Below are 20,231 nucleotides of genomic sequence, written 5' to 3'. Positions count from 1 at the left end.
TTTAAGATGAATCGCTGAAGTTTTCAAAATGCCATATCAGATGAAACTAGAGACTAGTCTTTGACAAAAACAGGTTTAATGTAAAACCTGAAAAAATGAGGTTTCTTGCCAGATGTAGTTTTGTTGTTTATTATATGCACATCTAGATGCTAGTGGAATATGTTTGCATGAGAAGGACATGATTACTGTTTTACAGCAATGGAGAATGGCCAAAAACCAAATCTGTTTCAATGCTTTCATCTAATTTTCCATTGGTGGATATATAGTAGAGGCCTCAATAATTTGGTTATAACATGTAGCATTTTCACATTCTTCTTCATAGCATAATGAATGCAGCTTGAATGAATGTGACAATGTTATGTGAAATGTAATATCTGAGTTATCTTAATGAAAACCAACATATAAACTACAGCTGCAGTCATGGTCTTTGTGGATTTGGCTCTGGTAGAGTATAAAAGGACTTTATTTAAACAGTGTCTGCACACTTTTTCTTACAACACACACACATGCAGACACACTTTCCTTCTGAATAAACAAGAGGCCTGCTGATAGCAGCACAGTTGAGCTAAAGTAAAATCCAATACAACTCAAATCATCCTAACTTCATAAAGAGTACTAAAGTGGGAACTTTTATATAAATTGCTTTTATTAACAAAATAATTCACCATACATAGATATTTTTTAATGTTAAATAACAAGTCTCCATTTGATGCTAAAGTTTTTTTTGTAGTAAAACAATTTTTTCAACACTTAAAAGAGAACATCACAGTGTATGCAGATTAGTGACAAATACATCAAAAACATTTAAAAGCACAGATTCTTTTCTGTTTGCTCTTCCAAAGGCATGATGGTTAAAACTCGAATAATGTTCAGGTCCACCTGACTAATTAAAAAAAAGGCCTTTTTGTTTCACTGCGTGCACCAGACAAAGTACTAATATAAATAAAGGACTAAAACATCAGCTCACACAGGTACAGTGCAGTACAGATTCGTCTCCATTGGAAGGTCCAAGATATATGGAACACTCCTGTAGTTTAGCCCTTACAAATTGTAACAAAGCAAATATGTCCATTTATACCATTTAGAGACAAATACTGCTGACAAACCACTTCATGTCTGTCTAAAGCACTCTTCTCAATCTATAGAATCATGCTTTTACTGTTGTCTCTATTGGCACAGCTGTGGATGCGGCGCTCACTTGATTTTGGAAAGGCTGGGGAGAACATGTCACTGTCAGGGACAAACACATCAGTGCATCTGTCAGTTTGAGTCGGGTACCAAAAGTGGATATGATGACGACTTAGGATTCAAGTGAAATCCACTCCATCATAGTGTCCTTACCATGCTCGACGTGGCAAGTTTCAAGCAACATGCAATTTGTCTGTCCATACTGAGCGATGGCAAAAAAATCACAGCCAATTTGAACATATTTGATGTTGAATACAAATATGAGCGCAATAGAAACCAAGCAACCGACCAAAGGTCTAGCTGCTTTGTACTTGTCATGTTCGTAGTTGGATAGGCTACATGAAATAGATGGTGTTTATCGCTTGTGGCTTTATGGCATCACACCTGGTTAGGACACGGTTTTACAATTTCACTCCCACAAAAATATAATAATAAGGTTACTTGATTTATAAATCACTTTTAAATGTGGTCTCATAAACATATGGGCAGGATAGACCACAATCAACATTTTTTGTTTAATTTCTTGAGAATATTGCTATAAGAACATCAGACCCCCAAGATAACTCTTTCAGACCCTGCATCCAGTCCAATGGACATCACTTTTTACTTTAGGTTTTTCATTTAGTCCCACCCAAATCACAAGGAAATATTAGATTAGATGCTGCTAAAACAAACTAGGAGTGTCATGCTTTGAAAGACAGCATGGCAGCATGTGCAAATAAAATTATGAAAATGCATTTCACTTATAACTGCATTTTGAGTAGAAATAAAGCATGGTCATATTTTTGTGTCCCTGGAGCATAATTGCAGTCTGGAAGGGATAATGTTCTTGAAATAATATGATCTCATAATACGGCACACAAAATATGGTGTCTAACAACACGTGTATTGTTCTCTGAGCTTTCTGAGGATCGGCTTTTTGCCACTTTAATTGGACCAATATATGTCGGAGAGAGACAGAAAATGGGATTAGGGGACATTTTGCAAGCAAGATACAAACCTATCAGGAACATGTGCACTTACTGCATTGACATGGCTCAGAATCCACTAAGATTTTATTTTTTAACCATATTTGTTCAAGTGCAAAATGTATCCTAAATGATACATGGAAATGCTAGCCAGTTTGGGCATGAAAAGGCATCAATGAAAGAAGACCAAGTCTCAGATTTGTTCTGCAGAGTAGGTATACTCTAAAGGTGACAATCAGTGAGTAATAGAATAAAGTCACAGTACAGACAGTATGGTGTGTCATAAACTAGTTAGACACTGTAAATCTCTCTCTAGAGGAGACAGTCTTTGCTTTAGGTCAGCTGATCATGTTTTGGTCTGGGTGGCTTGTCACAGTCAGACATTCAATGACAAACTGAGTCCTAAGGGCTGTGACACATTAGCAGGGCAGTCAAATCAGTATGCCTGATCCCAGTGTGCTGTGCCATCACATCTGGGGACAGTGGGTATGTACTGTATGTGCTAGCATGAAAGAGGATGTAATGGTCATATATGGTAAATGGGTTGTTCATAAAAAGGAACAGTGAAAATGAGTGTCTACATCTACAGTGGACCTTAAAAGTTGGCGCTCAAGACATTTGGAACCCAAGTGGCAACAGAAGTTTGTTAGATTTTAAATTATTCAACAATATATAGATATCCTGCTCAAAACTAAGAAAAAAAGTAATTGGAGACATTTTGGTTGTCTAACCAGTGTTAAATTAAGGGGAAATTACTTCATACATTGACTACAAATGACTTGAACAGTTGGTTCAAGTAATTACAAAAATGAAAAGTATACTTTTAAAGAAGCACATAATGTAATTTGCAGAATCTTTGCCAGTCATGAGATCAAGAGATCAGGCTGAAAAAGATCTAGTTGTTTTTGCAGAAATTCATACATTTTAGATGCAGTTAAAGTGCCTAAATACTAAATACTTCTTGGGGCCAACATACGTGGTATGTGTATTTGATAGCAGTGTCCCTGTTATTTCCTGAAATAATTGGTTTCTGGATCATTGTGAAACAGTCAAGACTAAAACAAATGGCTTAACTGTGCTGTGAATGGATAACCAATGTTCTTAAATATGTCTTTACCTCACGTGAATTCCTGAGCATCATCTTAATCATACAAAAACATCATATGGTCCTAATAAATTAAAGCATGGAACTAAAAATAACACTTATTATAACAGTGGTCATGCTAAATGCTGTTTCTTTGAGTGCCCCTCTATATCAGCCATTTCAAATAAGATTGTTCTTCTGGGCTATTCTGTTATCATTTAATTGGCAAAGCTGCACACTAAAGCAGGTATTTCCTATTATTAAATTTTTCTACAGGATCTTCATGCATGTTAGAGTTTAGCAGTTACAGTGGGACACGAATCAATCTTCGCTTGCATTCCTGTACCAAGGCTCTGAATATGGCTCCTGCTCAAGTTTGCTAGTGCTTGTTCAGGTTTGAAAGTTGAAATATACTCCATCAATTTTCCACAGACTTTTCTTCACAGTTTAACGTTAACAAATCATGAAGATGTTCAGACATGTCTTTTGATTAATAGTGGGCCACAACCTTTGACATGTTGAACATACATCGTTAGATTGTTTGCAGTTCTTTGGTCTGTAAACATTTCTCTCCATATATTTTGACAAAGAACTATAACTATATTAGAGGGTCAATGGTCATTGTAATCTGGTCTTTGTGTCTGCTACTTCCATTGGACCTAAGATACATCTCATCCCGTTGGCAAAGGAAATGTCGGTTCAAAATCTTCCTGAAAGTGACTCTGAACTCCTGAATACGATAGGCATAGATGATGGGATTGACGGCGGAGTTGGCATGCGAGAGGATGATGGCAATGTTCATGATAAAGCTGGGCTTCTTGAGATGGCTGTAGAAGAGAGTGAGGCAGTTCAAGATGTGTACGGGCAGCCAGCAAAGAGCAAATAAGCCCACAATGATGGATAGTGATTTAGCAGCACGAATCTCCCGTTGCAGCAAGCCATGGTGGTGATTCTCGCCATTGCTCACGCTGCATTTGAGCTCGATATGACGCAGCTGTTTGCGTGCCACGGTGAAGATCTTCACGTAAATGCCCAGCATGATGAGGAGAGGTGGTAGCACACAACCAAAGAAGTTGAAGTACACCATGTAGCTCATGTCCACCACATTCTCGAACAAGCACTCGAGGCAACAGCTTCTCAAGAAGCCTGTTTCCATCTCGGCGGCATTGCTAGTGTTGGTAGACTCTAAAGAGTTGCTTTCGTTTCTGGAACAGGATATATATCTTTTGTTCCAGCCCACAAATGGGATGAGTCCAATGATAAAGGATAAGATCCATAAAATTGTGATGATCTCTCTTGCTCTCTTCCCTGTGACAAGCTCCTTATACCTGAAAAGAGGAGTGGATGGAGAACATAGATTAATAAAGACAATACAAAAAAATTGTATTGGCAAAATAAAGAATTAAAATATTAAAAGTCTGGCACATTCATTGTATATACAGTGGCCCCAAAAAGTCATTGGACACTTAAGCCACTGTAAGAATGCCACTGCTTTAAATAACAAAAGATAAAAGCTCACTTTTCAAGCAAAACATTTCAACAAATAGTTTTTTGGGTTTAAGATTGTAAAACAAAAGATATACTATTCAAAGTAGGTATACTGGCAAATAAAGAAAATGTTGTCAAACATTAGTAGAACATGTCCATAGTTAATGCGATGAAATGCACCATTTGTTACTCTGCTAAGACACAAGAGAACTTTATACACTTAATCACCTCAACACAAGACCAATTAGTTCAAATATGGCTCAAAAAAGTGATGTCATCTGTGAAAAGGTCTAGCACCATTTGTTTGCAGGTGCTACTTGTATTGATATGTTATTATATATGCAATTATATTCATGCACGCAGTATTTATGTGTGACTTAAGTGTCTAAAAGTTGTTTATTGTATATACAGTAAAATTTATTTAGAAAGAGAGAGATAGGGGAAGATAGCTTCGCGTTAAAACACTCGGATGGCTTAAACTTTCAATAGGAGGCTCTTATTCTGCTTCCATGAAAAGTGAAGTAATACATGAGCTGCATTATACATCACACCCACCACAACCTTTCTCTGAGAGACCTGGACTGCCACAGCCATTACTGGTGCTGCTCCAGTGACAGATACAGGGATAGAGAGATAACAGCACATATAAACAAACCCCTAACCCTAAGTATTAAACTTTGACGCGTGACCAGGGCTTCATATTAACACACGCCCACCTGGCAAATGCGGGTAGAAATCGGCATTGAAGCGTAATTCCATCACTCTTACTAGCCACTTTGGCAGCTGATGTTTTCAGGGTTTTCCTTGCATTGAAATTCTGTACACATTAGGCCACCAAAGCATATTTAATCATATAGAGTACATCTTGCTTTCAGTGCTTAATAAGCACTGAATATACTTCTCGCAGACTCGTCTTTTGCATGGCATGATTGAAGCCTGGTTTTCACATGATTGTGTCACAAGCCATTGCAGAGCCAGAGAGATAGGATAGCGCAGAGCTGATCACATGCTGCAGTCAGCAAGGCTTCCCTTGATATTGCAGCGCAGAACACTTATGCAACCCAATTGACATTTTACACAGACTGTTCTAAATTACAGCACTTATGTAAAGTCCTTATGTTTTTTACTGTAGTAAAATTAACTAGTATTATGACAGAAACAATACAGATTCCTATTCAATATATTAGGGCGAATCTATTAGACTTTATAATTTTTTTACAACTGTGAAAGTTGTAACTTAAGTTTCTAAATGTGTTTAGGCCATTAGTTTGTATGTTTGTTTTTAATAACATATACTATAGTTTATTTTCTACATTGATCTAACCCCTGAGCCATAAATGGTCTTACCCCATACCTGTCAACACTCCCGTTTTTCCCGTTACAACAAATGCCGCAGTTAAACAAGAACAATTGTAAAGTTTTATAAGGGAAAATCCCCTACATTTCTGATAAAGGGGTATAAAATCTGGAAAATTATAGACAAAGTTTTCCTCCTGTTCTATGACAATTAAATTGACAGTAAATTACATCAATATTTAATTTAAAAAGTATGGTGACCATTCAAATTGCGCTCCTCACACACAGTGCACAGGAGACTTTGCTTGCAACTGATTTTACTATGTCCCTTAAGGGTGGGATGCAACAAGGTGAAGGTAGGTGTGCTCCCTGCTCAACCATCAGACCAAGCACGCCAGACAACAGTGATCAATGATACAATAATTTTATTAAGAGTAATGATTTCCAAAGATGTAACTTTTTTTTAATATATTATTTTATAAATTTTTTGTAAAACATTACACAAGTAATGTTTTATTTTTCTGTTATTGCTATTATCAGATGATGTGTGGCATGATGCCCATCCGACTTGCCTGAGGTTGGTTTCTTAACACTAAATTGACAATTTTCTAGTCCCAGTTTCACATCCTTTCATGACACATTGCTCTGCCATTCTGGTAAAGCTCTGTTGACTATAGCCTGCTCTAAATATTGGATAATTTGATGGACGTGTTGTGTGCACATTTTTACGATGGATTTTCTGTTTATTGTTATCAAAAATAAAACAATAATGGTAATCTTTTTGTTGTTTGTTTTTTGCATTCATAAATTAATCATCTAAAAATAGATATCCACATCAGATATTTAAGGCTCTTATCTGACTGCCCTCTCCTGCACAAAACACATGGACGCACCATCTGCTACAGCCTTCAACTCGGTTTAAATTTAAACCTGTGCTGCAAGAAATCTGATTGTTACCTCTAGCTTGATGACGTTTAATTTCCCCTTTGCTGCAGTAACAGCTTCCACTCCTCTAGGAAGGTTTTGCACTACACTGTATTTAGTAAAATGGCAGTTGGGATTTGCTCCCATTCAAACACAAGTGCATCACAAGTGAATCAGAGAGGTCTGGCAGATCAGTCTGGGGGACAATAAAACTAGTTAAAAGGTAAAAAATAAATAAAAAATAAAATCCACAACCTCAGCACATGTTGCATGTCTCCTTTATCTAACACAACAGATGCAACTCGTCAGCACATTAGCAGAGGCTTCATGACCTGAATTAGTTGGGTCAAATCAGGGAGACATCAAAAAATTTGCAATTCTGGGGCTACTCCAAGTCAAGTCAAGTCAAGTCAATTTTATTTGTATAGCGCCTTTCACAACACACATCGTTTCAAAGCAGCTTTACAGAATATCAGCATTAACAGACAATAAAACTGTAATGTCTATAAAGTCGATTAATCATCATTGTGTAATTTAGATAAAATACGATTTTTATGACCAGAGTAAAGAAACTCAGAGTAAAGAAACTCTGCCATAGACTTACAGTACATTGGAGAAGGTGCCCAAACTATATCTAGGAACCAGAATAACATGGAGCCACTTTCCCTTCCAGCTCTAAGATTTGCACCTGAACAACTGTAACAAGGTAAATGGGAAAGGAGGAGGCAAGAACCAGCTTGAAAATAAAAATAATAGTTTAATAACAAACTTAAACAAAAAGACACAAACATAAACACATGCAGTAATTCTCTCTCTCTCTCTCTCTTGAACTTTATACCTCCGGTCAACTTTATACCTCTCGGCCTTGATCAGCCTGATTAGGGGCCGGGTGTGCAGCATCACAGCCCGTCCACGCCCTCCGCCCTGCCACACCAACTAATCAAGGTTTTTGGGTTAACTTGAAAATTGGAGGCAGGTGTGTTGGAGCAGAGTTTGAACTGAACTCTACAGGATGGTGGAGGAGTAGGAATGATTAACTCTGGCTGCATCTGAAAGCTGAAAATGTATGTCTTAAGATACTGTACATGGAGGCTGGAAAGCATCAAGGCACATCCGAGTCATCCAGTCAACTGAAATGTCTTGATATGAGTTTTTTTAAGGCAGTATAAATCAAGCTAACTTTGATATCTCAAAATTCTGCATGTGAGCGCGCTGGTTGGTTGAACGAATAAATATGGCGTCTGATGGAGTGGGTGAAAGTAATCAGTTTATAAATTATAAACAATATAAACTATTCAATTTCTTATTAGTAAGCATTGTAGTCACTGAATAATTGCTCGAGTGTGTCTAAAGCTCACTATAAATACTTTTAGGTCATTGGACATGACATAATGGTGTCTCAGAAGGCCATCTGAAACCAGGGTTCTTACGAGATCAGCAACACAACCCGGACAGTTTTTTAAGTACGACTTTGGGTACACGTTTGTAATTAATGAAAAAATAAACAAGCCTAACTAACTTGTTTCACGCAAGTGCTCTCACTCACAGACATGAGAACTGATGAATAATGGGCTGTTCACACTGAATGTGTTTTTCATTGTGTCTGCTCTGTTTTTCTAATTGTTTTCCTATGTAGACACATTCTGGACACATCTGTGACTGTTGGATCACGTCTCGCAGTTTTTTTTTTTCTGCATCTAGCAAAGTTTTGGTTCTTGATAAATAGTAACCAATTCCTTCTGCTCTTGTGTGCTGAGGGGCCGCTGTGTCTTGTATGTTTACTGTTTCAATACTATAATGTACATTTTGTTGCGTACAATGCTTACATATAATACAGACTACTGCAACAATACATGTTAGGAGAAGAAGTTATAAAGAGTGAGAGCAATTTCAGTTTGGGCATTTGTGCTCAGGCTTAAAATCTGATGGTAATATTCGGGCCAGGAAGGGTGTGGCAGCGCGTCTCGTGTATGGGTCGGGTTTCATTTTAAAGCCCATGCAGACCTCTACTTACAAGGTGCCTTCATTTGCAAATCACTGCATTTGAAGTAATTGACAGACCGGGCAGTGAGGCATCAATGCATCTGACTTGGCTTTAAGACGCAGCATCTGTAATAGAGGCATTGGAGTGTGTTCAAATGACTTGGACCAGTAAGCAACCACACAAGCAGTAACACAGCAACACACTAAAAACTGCACAGAACACCTTAACAATCGTATCTCTCTTTTGTGTGTGTGTGTGTGTGTTTTCTCTCCTGCTTTACTCATGTGAACAGGTGCATTAAAAGAATAGTTCACCCCCTAAAAGATCACATTGCCAAAAAAAGAAAAAACAAGCAGCATTCCAGAATGGGATACTCAAGATACTACAAACAGACCATACAGTAGTTAATGTTCAGAAGTTAAGTAAGTTAAGCAGCACTGTCCTAAAGATTCACTCTAATGGATTAAAGATCAATACTGTAGGTTGACTTGTACTGTGTCCTTGGTCTATCAGTCCACTATGCGGTCATCCTTTAGGAAGTTCCATTCAATGCTCAATTAAACACACCCAAAGATAAGAAATAAATTAGAAAAAAAAGAATAGGTGCATTTACACACAGCCTATTCCAGAATTTTTTTTTTTGTTATTACAATTTGTATTGATTCCAGTCACAGATTAAATAAACATGACAGAAAATACAGAATCACATTATATGGACTTTAACAAACTTCCATCCCGTAAGAATGATCTGTCTGTCCAACACAACACTGGCTAGAACCCAATTTCTTATGTATTTATCCCCTATATTAATGACTCCTAAAATCATCCAATAGAATCGATGGAAAATCTTAAATTGCATCAGACACACTCTTGCATCTCTAGATGTAGACTTGATGTTTTTTAGAATCCTAGCCCACACTCCCTCCTCCAATCCAAGTTTAAATCTTTCTCCCATAATCTCTTAAGAGAAGTTGATGCTCCGTACCCCAGACTATGAATTAGCAGGGAGTAATACTCTGATGCCTCATGTAGCAGTAATCACCACTTCTAGAGTATCTGCCCAGTTATATGTATGCTACTCCCAAAAATAGTACAGAGCAGGTGGCAGATGTAAATATGTAAAGAATTGAGACCTGGGAATCCTAAAATGTTAAAGCAGATATTCAAAGGATCTCAACACTCCACTCTCATACAGGTCACCAAGTGTAATAACCTCCCTCAGAATCCACACTGACCAGCAGAAAGGGGACTTATTAATACATCATTTGGGGTTCAGCCATATGCTCGAGGCAGCATTTAAATAAATGTCAGAATTAACCGCGTGCAAATGCGAAATGGTGTAACTTAACTTCTGCTGTTAGTTTGATAGAAAGGCTTTGCAATGGCAAAATAGGGGCAAGAACTTCCTGTTCAATACAAACCCAGGGAGGGACTCTCTCAGGAGGAAGAGCCCAATGAGTCAAATGTATGAGACCGAATGCATAATAATAAAACTAAATCTTGGGTAGGCCTAGCCCACCTTTGTCAATCGGACTATGTAACTTACTGAAATGTAATCTAGGAGTGGGACATTTACCATTCCAAATGAAGGACTTCGCTATGCTATCAAATTGCTTGAAATAAGAGAGGGGGACATCTATAGGGAGAGATTGTAGCAGGTAGTTGAATTTTGGAATAAAATTAATCTTAATAACATTGATTTTCCCAATCATAGATAAATGTAATGAAGCCCACCTGCCCACATCGCTTGAAAAACTTTTTATTAAGGGGTCAAAATTAACTCTACATTTTTACAGTAGTTTTCCATTTCTTTGTATTCAAATCTCTGTAAAATTACAGACATTATTTGTAAATTAACCCAATTGGAAGTTTACGTTTTATGACAATAATGACAAATTACATGTATTTCTAATTTTTTTACTGAAAAATTACTAAATTATTATTACTGTATTTTTCTGTTTTCTAAAATTACAGACAAATTTATGTAAAATGACAATAATTATCTGTAATTAAATATGTAGCTCATTATATAAAGGTTTATGTCCATACTAACAATTTGAAGTTTTTCTTTGTATTTTTAAAGTAAATCTTATTAGATTTATATTTGTATCGCTCCTACATGGTGTCTATACAGTAACTTAATCCATCCAATAAAGGTATCAGGGAAATTGGACAGTAACTCTAACACTTACTCCTTTTTAAGAATCAGACTGATCTGGGCTTGTGTCATGGTTGGGGGAAGCTTTCCACTCTTTAATGATTCCGTATAAACTTCTAACAAAAGTGAAGCCAGTTCTGTAGCATAAAATCTAAAATATTCAGCGGGAAAGCCATCTGGCCCCAGAGACTTGCCTGTAGGTAAGGCCTTAATTACCTCGTCAAACTGCTACAAGGTAATCTCAGAATCAAGATAATTTTTTGCCTCAGTCCTCAGTTTAGGGAGCCTTTTCCAGAAAATGAACATCAAGTTATTGTTTATAGGGAGCTGCTTACCCATTTGCTCAAACAGCAAAAGAAAGAATCCACAATATTTAATTCCTTTTGTTATTTCTTCCATTATTCTTTCCATTGATTTCCATTAATTCCGAAAAAATATGACAGGAGCTTGACATTGAATTTGACCAGTGTGAAATGTAACACTCTCCAAAACTTGTATTTCAACATTTCTTGTGGAAATGTCCTAAGATTAGGTAGCATAATTCACAGCTCAAATACATAATTTAACTCTTATAGATAATAATTGGACTATTATGAAAATAAAAATTATAAATGAATCAAAATAAAATGACTATCATATACAGCCTGAATATAGCTTGTATCGTCTCTCTAAAGGATCAAGATTTCTACAATGAATGTAGATGGCCTGTTGATAATGGACCCATAAATAGGCTCTCGTGTTTCCGCTTTACTCTTTTAATTCCATTTAGACATCTTTACTTTGTTGACCAGCTTTTACTAATCCTAATCCTACTTCTCGAGATCTGTTGTCATTGGACCTTCCTTGTGCATCATCAGGATGTTCTTCAACTGCATACGTCTTAATCACCCCTGCGAGATTTGTAGGTTAAGAAAGATTAAGAAAAACAGATGTGACAAGACGATATTTACACTTAAGTTTGCGCGTGTCTGTGTAATCTTCGGGCTGTCCTGTGAGTAAAACCTTCAATGTTTCAACTTTGATCAACTCAATGAACTTCGGACGAAATGCTAAAGAAGCACGAGCAAATGCACGTATGACATCGATTAGCGAAACTAATTTGCAGTAGACCGGGGCTAGTTGTCACAAGGGCTGTTTCTCAGTAACTCTAATGTTTTAATTGCAAAAGTGAAGTTACACAGGTCGGGGAAACTTGTCGCCGTGTGTTTTTATAGGTTACAAGTTTAGGAAATATACTCTTAAAATTGTATATATATATATATATATATATATATATATATATATATATATATATATATATATATATATATATATATTCACCGAAAACACTATAATAGGCTCTATTTGATGGCAGGTGCTACTGGGGCACGTTGTCAAAAGCCAACTGTACATAATTGTCCTAGGCAATACCAGTGAAAAGGTTAAATTGCTTGTTTGTAGCCAAGCATGCAAATTTTGCATGCCATTTTGACGGGTTTTTAAACTTATGTAAAAAAAAAAAAAAATTAAAAGAAGACATTCCTTAAACACTCGGCTTGTGATGAAAATGCTTGGACATCGCAGAACAGCTGAGGTGAAGCGCGCGGAATGTTTTACGCGCTCGCGCCAGTAAATGTAAAATTAGCTGCAATAGCATATCTAGAAAAGATTTATCTAAAGCTTTCTTAGACCATTTTATCAAGGCCATACAAACAAAAATAAGATTGTTACTTAAATGGTAATGAAAGCGGAATATAATTAAAGTAAAAACTTACCTCAGAGGAATTTTTACCGCCAGATATCTGTCGATGGCAACCGCCAGGAGACTAAATATTGAACTCTGAGTCAGTACCAGAACAAAACAAGCCAAGAAAAGGCATCCATAAAAGTCTGACTCCAGACCAATGCTTATAGTGATGGCAAAAGGGATGGCAAGACAACCAACCAAAATATCTGCCACGGCCAGCGATACCAAAAAATAATTGGTGGCGTTTTTGAGAGTGGAGTTGATGGCCACAGCCCAACACACCAGCACATTGCCGACGATTGACACGACAGCGATCACCAATTCAATAGCGATGTAAAGCGAATCCATCGCTGCACACTTTGAAGAGAAAGTATGTAAACGGTAGTTAGGATGTCATGAGTCTGTCTGCCATACTGTCTTGCTTCTCCAGTGGTAAAAGTATCAATCTTCTGCAATAATCCACTGATTCCCAAAGTTTGTGATTTGCCAAAACGGCCATCTGTTGGTGTGAAAAAATTGCGTAAATTGCATTTATCTTTTATGTATATGCTATCCATAGATTATTAAGTGTTTCCTTTAAAATTTTGCTTTAAAGAAAAATCTTAAAGATGCTTCATCACTGACGACCCGAAAGTTATTACAACTAGTCAAAATAAAGGTGAAACTGCACATCTATGAAAATTGATGAGATATTGTCGGGTTACTTACCCTCACTTCGGAGCTTTTTAATGTTTTTCGGCACTCTTCTTTACACTGGTTTGCATTCGTGTCTTGTGTTTCATGTAAGCACTGTGAGCGCAACACATGACAAGGAGAAAAGCGGCACATCACAGCTCGTGGCCGCGCCCCTCCTCGAGCGCGCGCCCCTGTCACACACTCAAAACTCATTTCTGGATTTACACACCGTTTCCCTTGTGCGCAGAAATTATAATAATATAATAATTCAAACTAGATTTGCAGTTCTTGAAGGAACTATCAGAACGAATAGAGCTTTCTGTAAAATGACAGAAACAACATAGAGGCTACATGTAATACACAGTCGGTGAAGTGAGAAAAAGGCAGATATTGATCGAAATATGCAATATATGGAAATAAAGGCAGTTTCGGAACACAGGTGAACGCGTTTGCAGAGAACCCCACAATTCAGTATTTTTGTCTTGTTTTCCTGTAAAGTATCTTAACATTCTTAAAACAAGATACATTTACTTGGCAAGCAAAATGGCATATCTTGTTTTCAAAGAAATCTATCTGTGTAAAAATGTGTTTGTAATCTCCTTTTTAAGCTAGATTCTATATTTGTCTTTATTGATGTTTAACACATTGATTGTATTTATCTGTGCTAGCCCATAGATGTTTTTAAAAAAAAACAAAAAGAGATTTTTTGTGTGTGTGTGTGTGTGTGTGAAAGTGTGAAAAAAAGTAAGTAATTCTGAGATCCTGGTATGTGTTAGTGAGTGAATTGAAAATATTGTATAACTCCTAAAGATGTACAATATAAACTCTTTGTATATATATATAAAAGTAAAGGAGATCTCCACTCTAACCACACAGACTATTTTACTGCATCAGCATGGCATTTTAAGCGCTTTCAGCAGACCTATAAAACTGGTGCCTGTATGATTTCACACTGTCTGTCGAAATTTCACTTGTGTAAATCACATAGGATTTTGTCTTACAAAGGATCATTCTAAACTATTGATTTTTGGATTCAAACAAGAAAGCAATATTTATGACTGACAAAAATCTTTATTAATACCATTCACATTATCATCCATTAACCATCTGTTGTCGTAAGGCAAAACTGCAATGTCAAAGAGATAAAAATAACATACACAGTCCTTTAATATCTAACTATTAAACATCAATAAATAGCATTTCCAATAAGATGAAGTACGATAAACCATGTCTGAGAAAGTTTCATCCTCAAAAATGATATTTGAAAACAGAGATGCTTTCTCTCATTGTATTTGTATTTTAGTTCTGTCCAAAAATAATTTTATGATTGCTTTTCCATAAGCTTGAATCAACATTTTGAAATCAAGCATTTATTTTTTGTGGCACAGAACGTACTGCTGACCAGCCTAAACCCTTTGACAGTACTTTCCAAATTCCTTTACATTTAGTTGAAACACATTCCATGTTATTTAAAGCATTAAATAATCAATTATGGTTGTTTGAACAGTCTTACAGTATTCAATCAGACATTGAGTTTCTGACATGTTTTTAGAAAATAATTAACTAGCAAAATAATCTTAGTGTTAGTTAATGAGGAATGAGTAAATACATGTAAGGCTCTTTTGATAACTGGGATAGATGCTAGATGTCACTGAGCGACCAACTTCAAATAAATTGTCAACAAGGTTTTATGCCTTAATAAATCATCTTTAAATAATTTGTGGGAAAATTAAAACTACAAAATATTTTATAGGCATATCAATATATAATATTGCCAATCATTCTTTATAAAGGTTAGAGCTGAACGTAGAGCAAAAATTTGCACTAAAAAAACTACACCATGTTTCATTGTAGGACTACACAAACCTACACTCAGCAAGCAAGTTCAAACTTCCAAAAATGAGTTAATGTAGGTCCATATGTGAAATGAACAGTAGGAGGATTGTATGAAAAAAGGAGATATTTGAGGCCAGAATGTGTGAGTATTGAAGTCATGTGAAATGCTGGTTGTATGTAGAGTAAAACCTGACTTGTGTGTGAGTGTGTTTGAGTGTGTGTGTGTGTGTGTGTGTGTGTGTGTGTGTGTGTGTGTGTGTGTGTGTGTGTGTGTGTGTGTGTGTGTGAGATTGAGTGAGCGATTGGCTGTAAGAGAACTGGACCAAGCAAATAAAAGTGATTCTTTGCCCTTATGTTCACCTTCCTCTTCCTTCAAGAATTATGTCTCAAAGTACTTATAGATCTGAGAGACATACTGCATGACACTCTGCCAGTCCGGCCGGTCTGTGTGCATCAATTCATCAATACTCTACAAAAAGAGAGAGAGAGAGAGAGAGAGAATGACATTAATATGTAATGGAGAGTTTTTGAAAACATAAGAGGAACACAATTGCACAAAATTACATTGTCAAACCGCCAGAGGTTGCGACATTGCCTTTAAAGAAGAGACATTCAGCTGGTGGTAGGATGTTCCAGTCATTTTAAGTGTTGTCATGATGAAATATGGGTATTGTGGTTTTAAGACAGGTCAGTAGGAGTGCTTTCTTAGCATTACAGCCAATAAGGTCACAATTATCACATGTGATGGAGTCAACTGCAACTTGTCCACAGCACACACACTCAGACCATCCTCAATGTCATTAACATATCTCAGCTGGAGTTATCAAATTCTCAGTAAACCACAGATTTAAAGGAAAAGTTTAACTAAAAACGAAAATCCTGTTATCATTTACTCACCCTTATGTCAATCCAAATTTGGAAACACAGAGAGAAAATTTGAAGAATATCTGAGCTGCTCTTGTCTATACAACAAAAGCTTATAGAAATCAGAGGCTGTCAAGCTCCATTAAGGCCAAAAAGCACAATAAAAGTAGTCAATTTAACTTGTACGCTATATTCCAAGACTTCTAAAGACATAATATAGATTTGTTTTAGGAACAGTCAGAAATTGAAGTTGTTATTTACTGAAAATGTGCACATGCACATATAGTCGATATTCGGTTAACCATTCGACACGCCACTATTCAAATACTAAAATCACTATTCTGTTATTCGCAACAGATGTCTTCAACCCAACCGGTACCCGACGAGTCTGGGTCAGTTTTTCAAGTATAGGGAAAATAAGGGGCTGTTCAAACATGCTCTTGTGTGCACCTGCGCTGTTTTTCCATATACAGTACTGTTAACATGCTCTGGACAGACGTCTTTGACTGTTGTGCTCAATCTCACAGTTTTTCTTTCAGTAACTTGCACTGGATAGCAGCATTTTTAGAGACCAAGTAAATTTAAAAAGAAGTTACATTTTTATTATTGCAGTTCTGAAAAAGTTCAGGTTACAAAGAGGGCTTCATGTGACGGTTACGCAGTTAAACATGATTCTAGGTTGTTTTTCGCGCTTGATAAACAGTAAGACATTTTTCAATTTGCTCTGGTGTACATATTTATGTACCATAATTTTTCAAGTTCAATGGCATTTGATTTCAGACTATTTAAAAATCTAAGCACCCTGAAAAGGCTATTTAACCATAGCAGTGTAACTCCTCGCACATGACAATATTATTTTTGTTCGACTTTAATGTGAAGATCTATGTATTGTGCTATTTAGGCTCATAGCTCACTGTACAATTTATTTGTTGCAATTTTCAGTAGTGTTTGAGGAAATTTATTCTATTGCAATAAATTATATTTATTTCCACGTCCCAAATCCTGATGGAAAACTGATTAACAGTTAGTGAAACCTCGCAGTTAACTGAATGTTAAATACGGGAATCATGTGCATACCTACTGAAAACCTTCTAGCGAATAACAGGAAGCTTTACAATTTTATTAAACCAGTGTTAAATCTGGTCAATGAACACTTGCATCTGCAATTTCATTGATGAGATTAACACTGGTTTAACAGAATGTTAAAGCTTTTTACCATAACAAGCTTTGACTTTTAGCTTTTAACTTATCCAGCTTTTTTATTTTGTCAACAATAATGAAGATGAGTTAGTTACCTCTCTCAAAACCATCCTATACAGTATACAGTATGTGACATTAATCAGCTACTGTATATTCACAACACAAACATAATACATTATTATATTATATAATAATCTATATTATTACATTAGGCCACCTGTCCAGGGTGTTTCCCTGCCTTCAGCCCGAGACAGCTTGGATTGGCTACCGGCGACCGTACATAGGACAAGCGGCTACAGAAGATGGATGGATGAATGGATATTATTACATAATATAAACATTTATCACTATAAACATAATAATACAACTTACATCTGCAAAGACAATGAAGAGAATGATAAATTAAAATTTTCAATAAAAGACAAAAAAACAAATGACTAAAATTAACTGTGTGAAAATAAACATTGTGCTTAACATATTTTATATTATGTAGAGAAAAGAGTTTGAAATAGCATGATGGTTGAGTTGATGATGACAACATTTTTATTCTAGGCTAAAGTAAAACTACAGTTCACTTGGATCAAATGGTTACACAACTCAAATAAGAATTTATTCAAACATGCCATTGCAGTTAAAAAAGCCACTTCAGCTTAGTAAAGTTATTACTATCTGCCTTTATATTCAAGTCACTATTTCTTCCTTGTGTCGAAATCATCTAGTGCAATGTGGCATTTTCCTGCCATTGTATCTGCGGGCGAGTAGGAAGAATCATTAAACATTTACAGGTCATTTTAAACTTGCCCCAGTGGGTGCAATTCTCCTGTTTTTCCTCCAACTCAGATTTTCTTTCTCACCACTCTTGTTTTTAATACCAAGAAGCAGTTATATCGGTGTGTAACACGTTCCCATACTCTGCTCTTTCTCTTGTTCGCTCTTTTATTATTCACAACATTTTGCTGACCAGCAGAGCTTTCAGCCAGAGGATACAGAGTCTTCCATAACCCACTCTCTAAACATCCCATGACGGCACTGAACCATTTGGAAACATGACAACAGGAGAAAGGCATGCCAGAATATTTTGCTCATCTTAATACCATCGTTTATTCAATTTAAACACACACAGATGTTCAAACATGGATCCAATGCTTTAATCCCCTTTGCATTTGTTTGTTGTGTCTGTGGGTAAGGCACGGTGGCTGAAAGGGACAAAAATAACCTTGTAAGTGATGTGTCAAGTTTGAATATTTTGTACACTTTTGCAGGGAAGTCATATAAACATTAATCGAACACAGCCACGTCAGTAATTAATCAGACAGTGGCTCACAAAAAGTGTTTTATTACAAAACAAGAGATGTAATAAGCTTAAACAGTCATTACAGGATCAGCACAACCTCTGTTAAGAACTACACAGTGCTGTCCCAACATCCCAATTGAATTTAAGCATAAAAAAAGATATTGTTATGGCATAAAATTAATGGGAAACATTTAAGATTTTGCACTCTCAGTTGCCTCCACGTCTGAGACAGTCAATCCATGCATTTTACGCAAGATTAAATTACCCGGATGTATCCTTGATTTCGAGGATGCATCAGATGCCCATTATACAAAGGTGACTTGTGGGCAAGAACACAGTACTATGGTGGCAGACGAAGGACATTTATCATTTAGTTTTTTTTACTCAAGAGTTTCCTGCTGTAAGCTCACGAAAGTCTGATGGCTCGTGAGAGCCGTTATACTCCGTCAACATTTAGAGTTTTTTGGGGGCATCATTTTAATATAGTAATATACACATGGAGAAAACGAGTGTTTACAGACTTTATTCTTTTAACATGTCACTACTGCTGCAAAACCTTACTGGTGTGATGATATTAATACTGTCACTGGTGTGATAATGCCAATAGCTCTCTCACTGGATTCAAATGTGCTGTGAAGGTTAATTGCGCAACAGAAAAATCGCAGCATATCTCAAAGCTTGACCTTGTTCACGCTAGCCCCATCTTAGATTTTTAATGGTAATGACATCGAGGCTGTGACTTACCATCTCTTCAATGGCATTAATAGTATAAAGCTCATAGATCACATCTGATTTTCCACAACTCATGTTGTCTGGAGTTCTTTGTATACTGAATGTTCTTGGACAGATATTTTATCAATGTTTTGTCCGCAGAATGATCCACACTTTAAATTACATTACAGCTCATTTAAGAGACTGTAAGTCCATCGCCCACAGCCTCATTTCCATAAAATTTTGACATTTCCATTAAAAAGATGATGCTAGATGCATTCTGTGTCCTACTGTCCTTCAGAGTTCATTCTTCCAAGGTAGCTTGGCAACACTGGGCTTCTTAAGAACCAGGACCATTCTCTGAGTTCTTAGAATTGATAAACACCAAAGGGCCGCTGTGCCTTTTTAAAACTGTTTAGAGTGACTATACTGTTACAACTGTTGCTTACGATGCTTAAATTAAATATTGCCTTTTGTAAAAAATATACTTGCTTGGAGAATAAATTATAAAGAGAGTGATTGATTTTAAGTTATAGTTCAAGAATAATTTATTTGATGTTATTTGATTTATTTGAAAGAATTAAAAGAATAGATTGGTGGTGGCGTAGTGGGCTAAAGCACATAACTGTTAATCAGAAGGTCACTGGTTCGATCCCCACAGCCACCACCATTGTGTCCTTGATCAAGGCACTTAACTCCAGGTTGCTCCGGGTGGATTGTCCCTAATAAGTGCACTGTAAGTCGCTTTGGATAAAAGCGTCTGCCAAATGCATAAATTTAAATGTCTATCCCTTTATTGTCCATCTGATCAAAGTTGATATGGGTTTTAGAAAAG

General features: G+C 36.5%; 2 protein-coding genes across 4 annotated transcripts in view; both read right to left on the bottom strand.

Moving 5' to 3' along the window:
* Nucleotides 1-668: 668 nt before the first annotated feature.
* On the bottom strand, nucleotides 669-13,673 carry LOC127643321 (adenosine receptor A2b-like). The gene is made up of 3 exons (XM_052126019.1): nucleotides 13,525-13,673; nucleotides 12,845-13,315; nucleotides 669-4,568 (listed from the first exon to the last, which is right to left on the bottom strand). The coding sequence occupies exons 2-3, from the start codon at nucleotides 13,162-13,164 to the stop codon at nucleotides 3,839-3,841; spliced, it is 1,050 nt and encodes a 349-aa protein (XP_051981979.1). The 5' UTR covers nucleotides 13,165-13,315; nucleotides 13,525-13,673; the 3' UTR covers nucleotides 669-3,838.
* Nucleotides 13,674-15,532: 1,859 nt separating this feature from the next.
* The window catches only part of LOC127643320 (cytospin-B-like), a 188,685-nt gene continuing 183,986 nt past the window's right edge, over nucleotides 15,533-20,231 (bottom strand). For 2 of the 3 annotated variants that reach the window (XM_052126016.1, XM_052126018.1), the window contains 2 exons: nucleotides 17,599-17,684; nucleotides 15,533-15,796 (listed from right to left, as the gene is read on the bottom strand). In XM_052126016.1, the coding sequence (XP_051981976.1) occupies nucleotides 15,781-15,796; nucleotides 17,599-17,684 (102 nt within the window). In that variant the 3' untranslated portion in view covers nucleotides 15,533-15,780. The remainder of the gene's footprint in view (nucleotides 15,797-17,598; nucleotides 17,685-20,231) is intronic. The other variant, XM_052126017.1, reaches the window with a different exon arrangement.

Source organism: Xyrauchen texanus, chromosome 4 (genome assembly GCF_025860055.1).
Source record: "Xyrauchen texanus isolate HMW12.3.18 chromosome 4, RBS_HiC_50CHRs, whole genome shotgun sequence".
NCBI lineage: Eukaryota > Metazoa > Chordata > Actinopteri > Cypriniformes > Catostomidae > Xyrauchen > Xyrauchen texanus.
This window is presented reverse-complemented; position numbering and strand designations above follow the sequence as displayed.

What these genes read in the sequence shown, in the direction of transcription:
- LOC127643321 (XM_052126019.1), bottom strand. Translation starts at nt 13,164, where the DNA reads ATGGATTCGCTTTACATCGCTATTGAATTGGTGATCGCTGTCGTGTCA. An exon ending in GCGGTAAAAATTCCTCTGAG is followed by an intron (nt 4,569 to 12,844) that starts GTAAGTTTTTAC and finishes TCCTCTTTTCAG; the next exon opens with GTATAAGGAGCTTGTCACAG.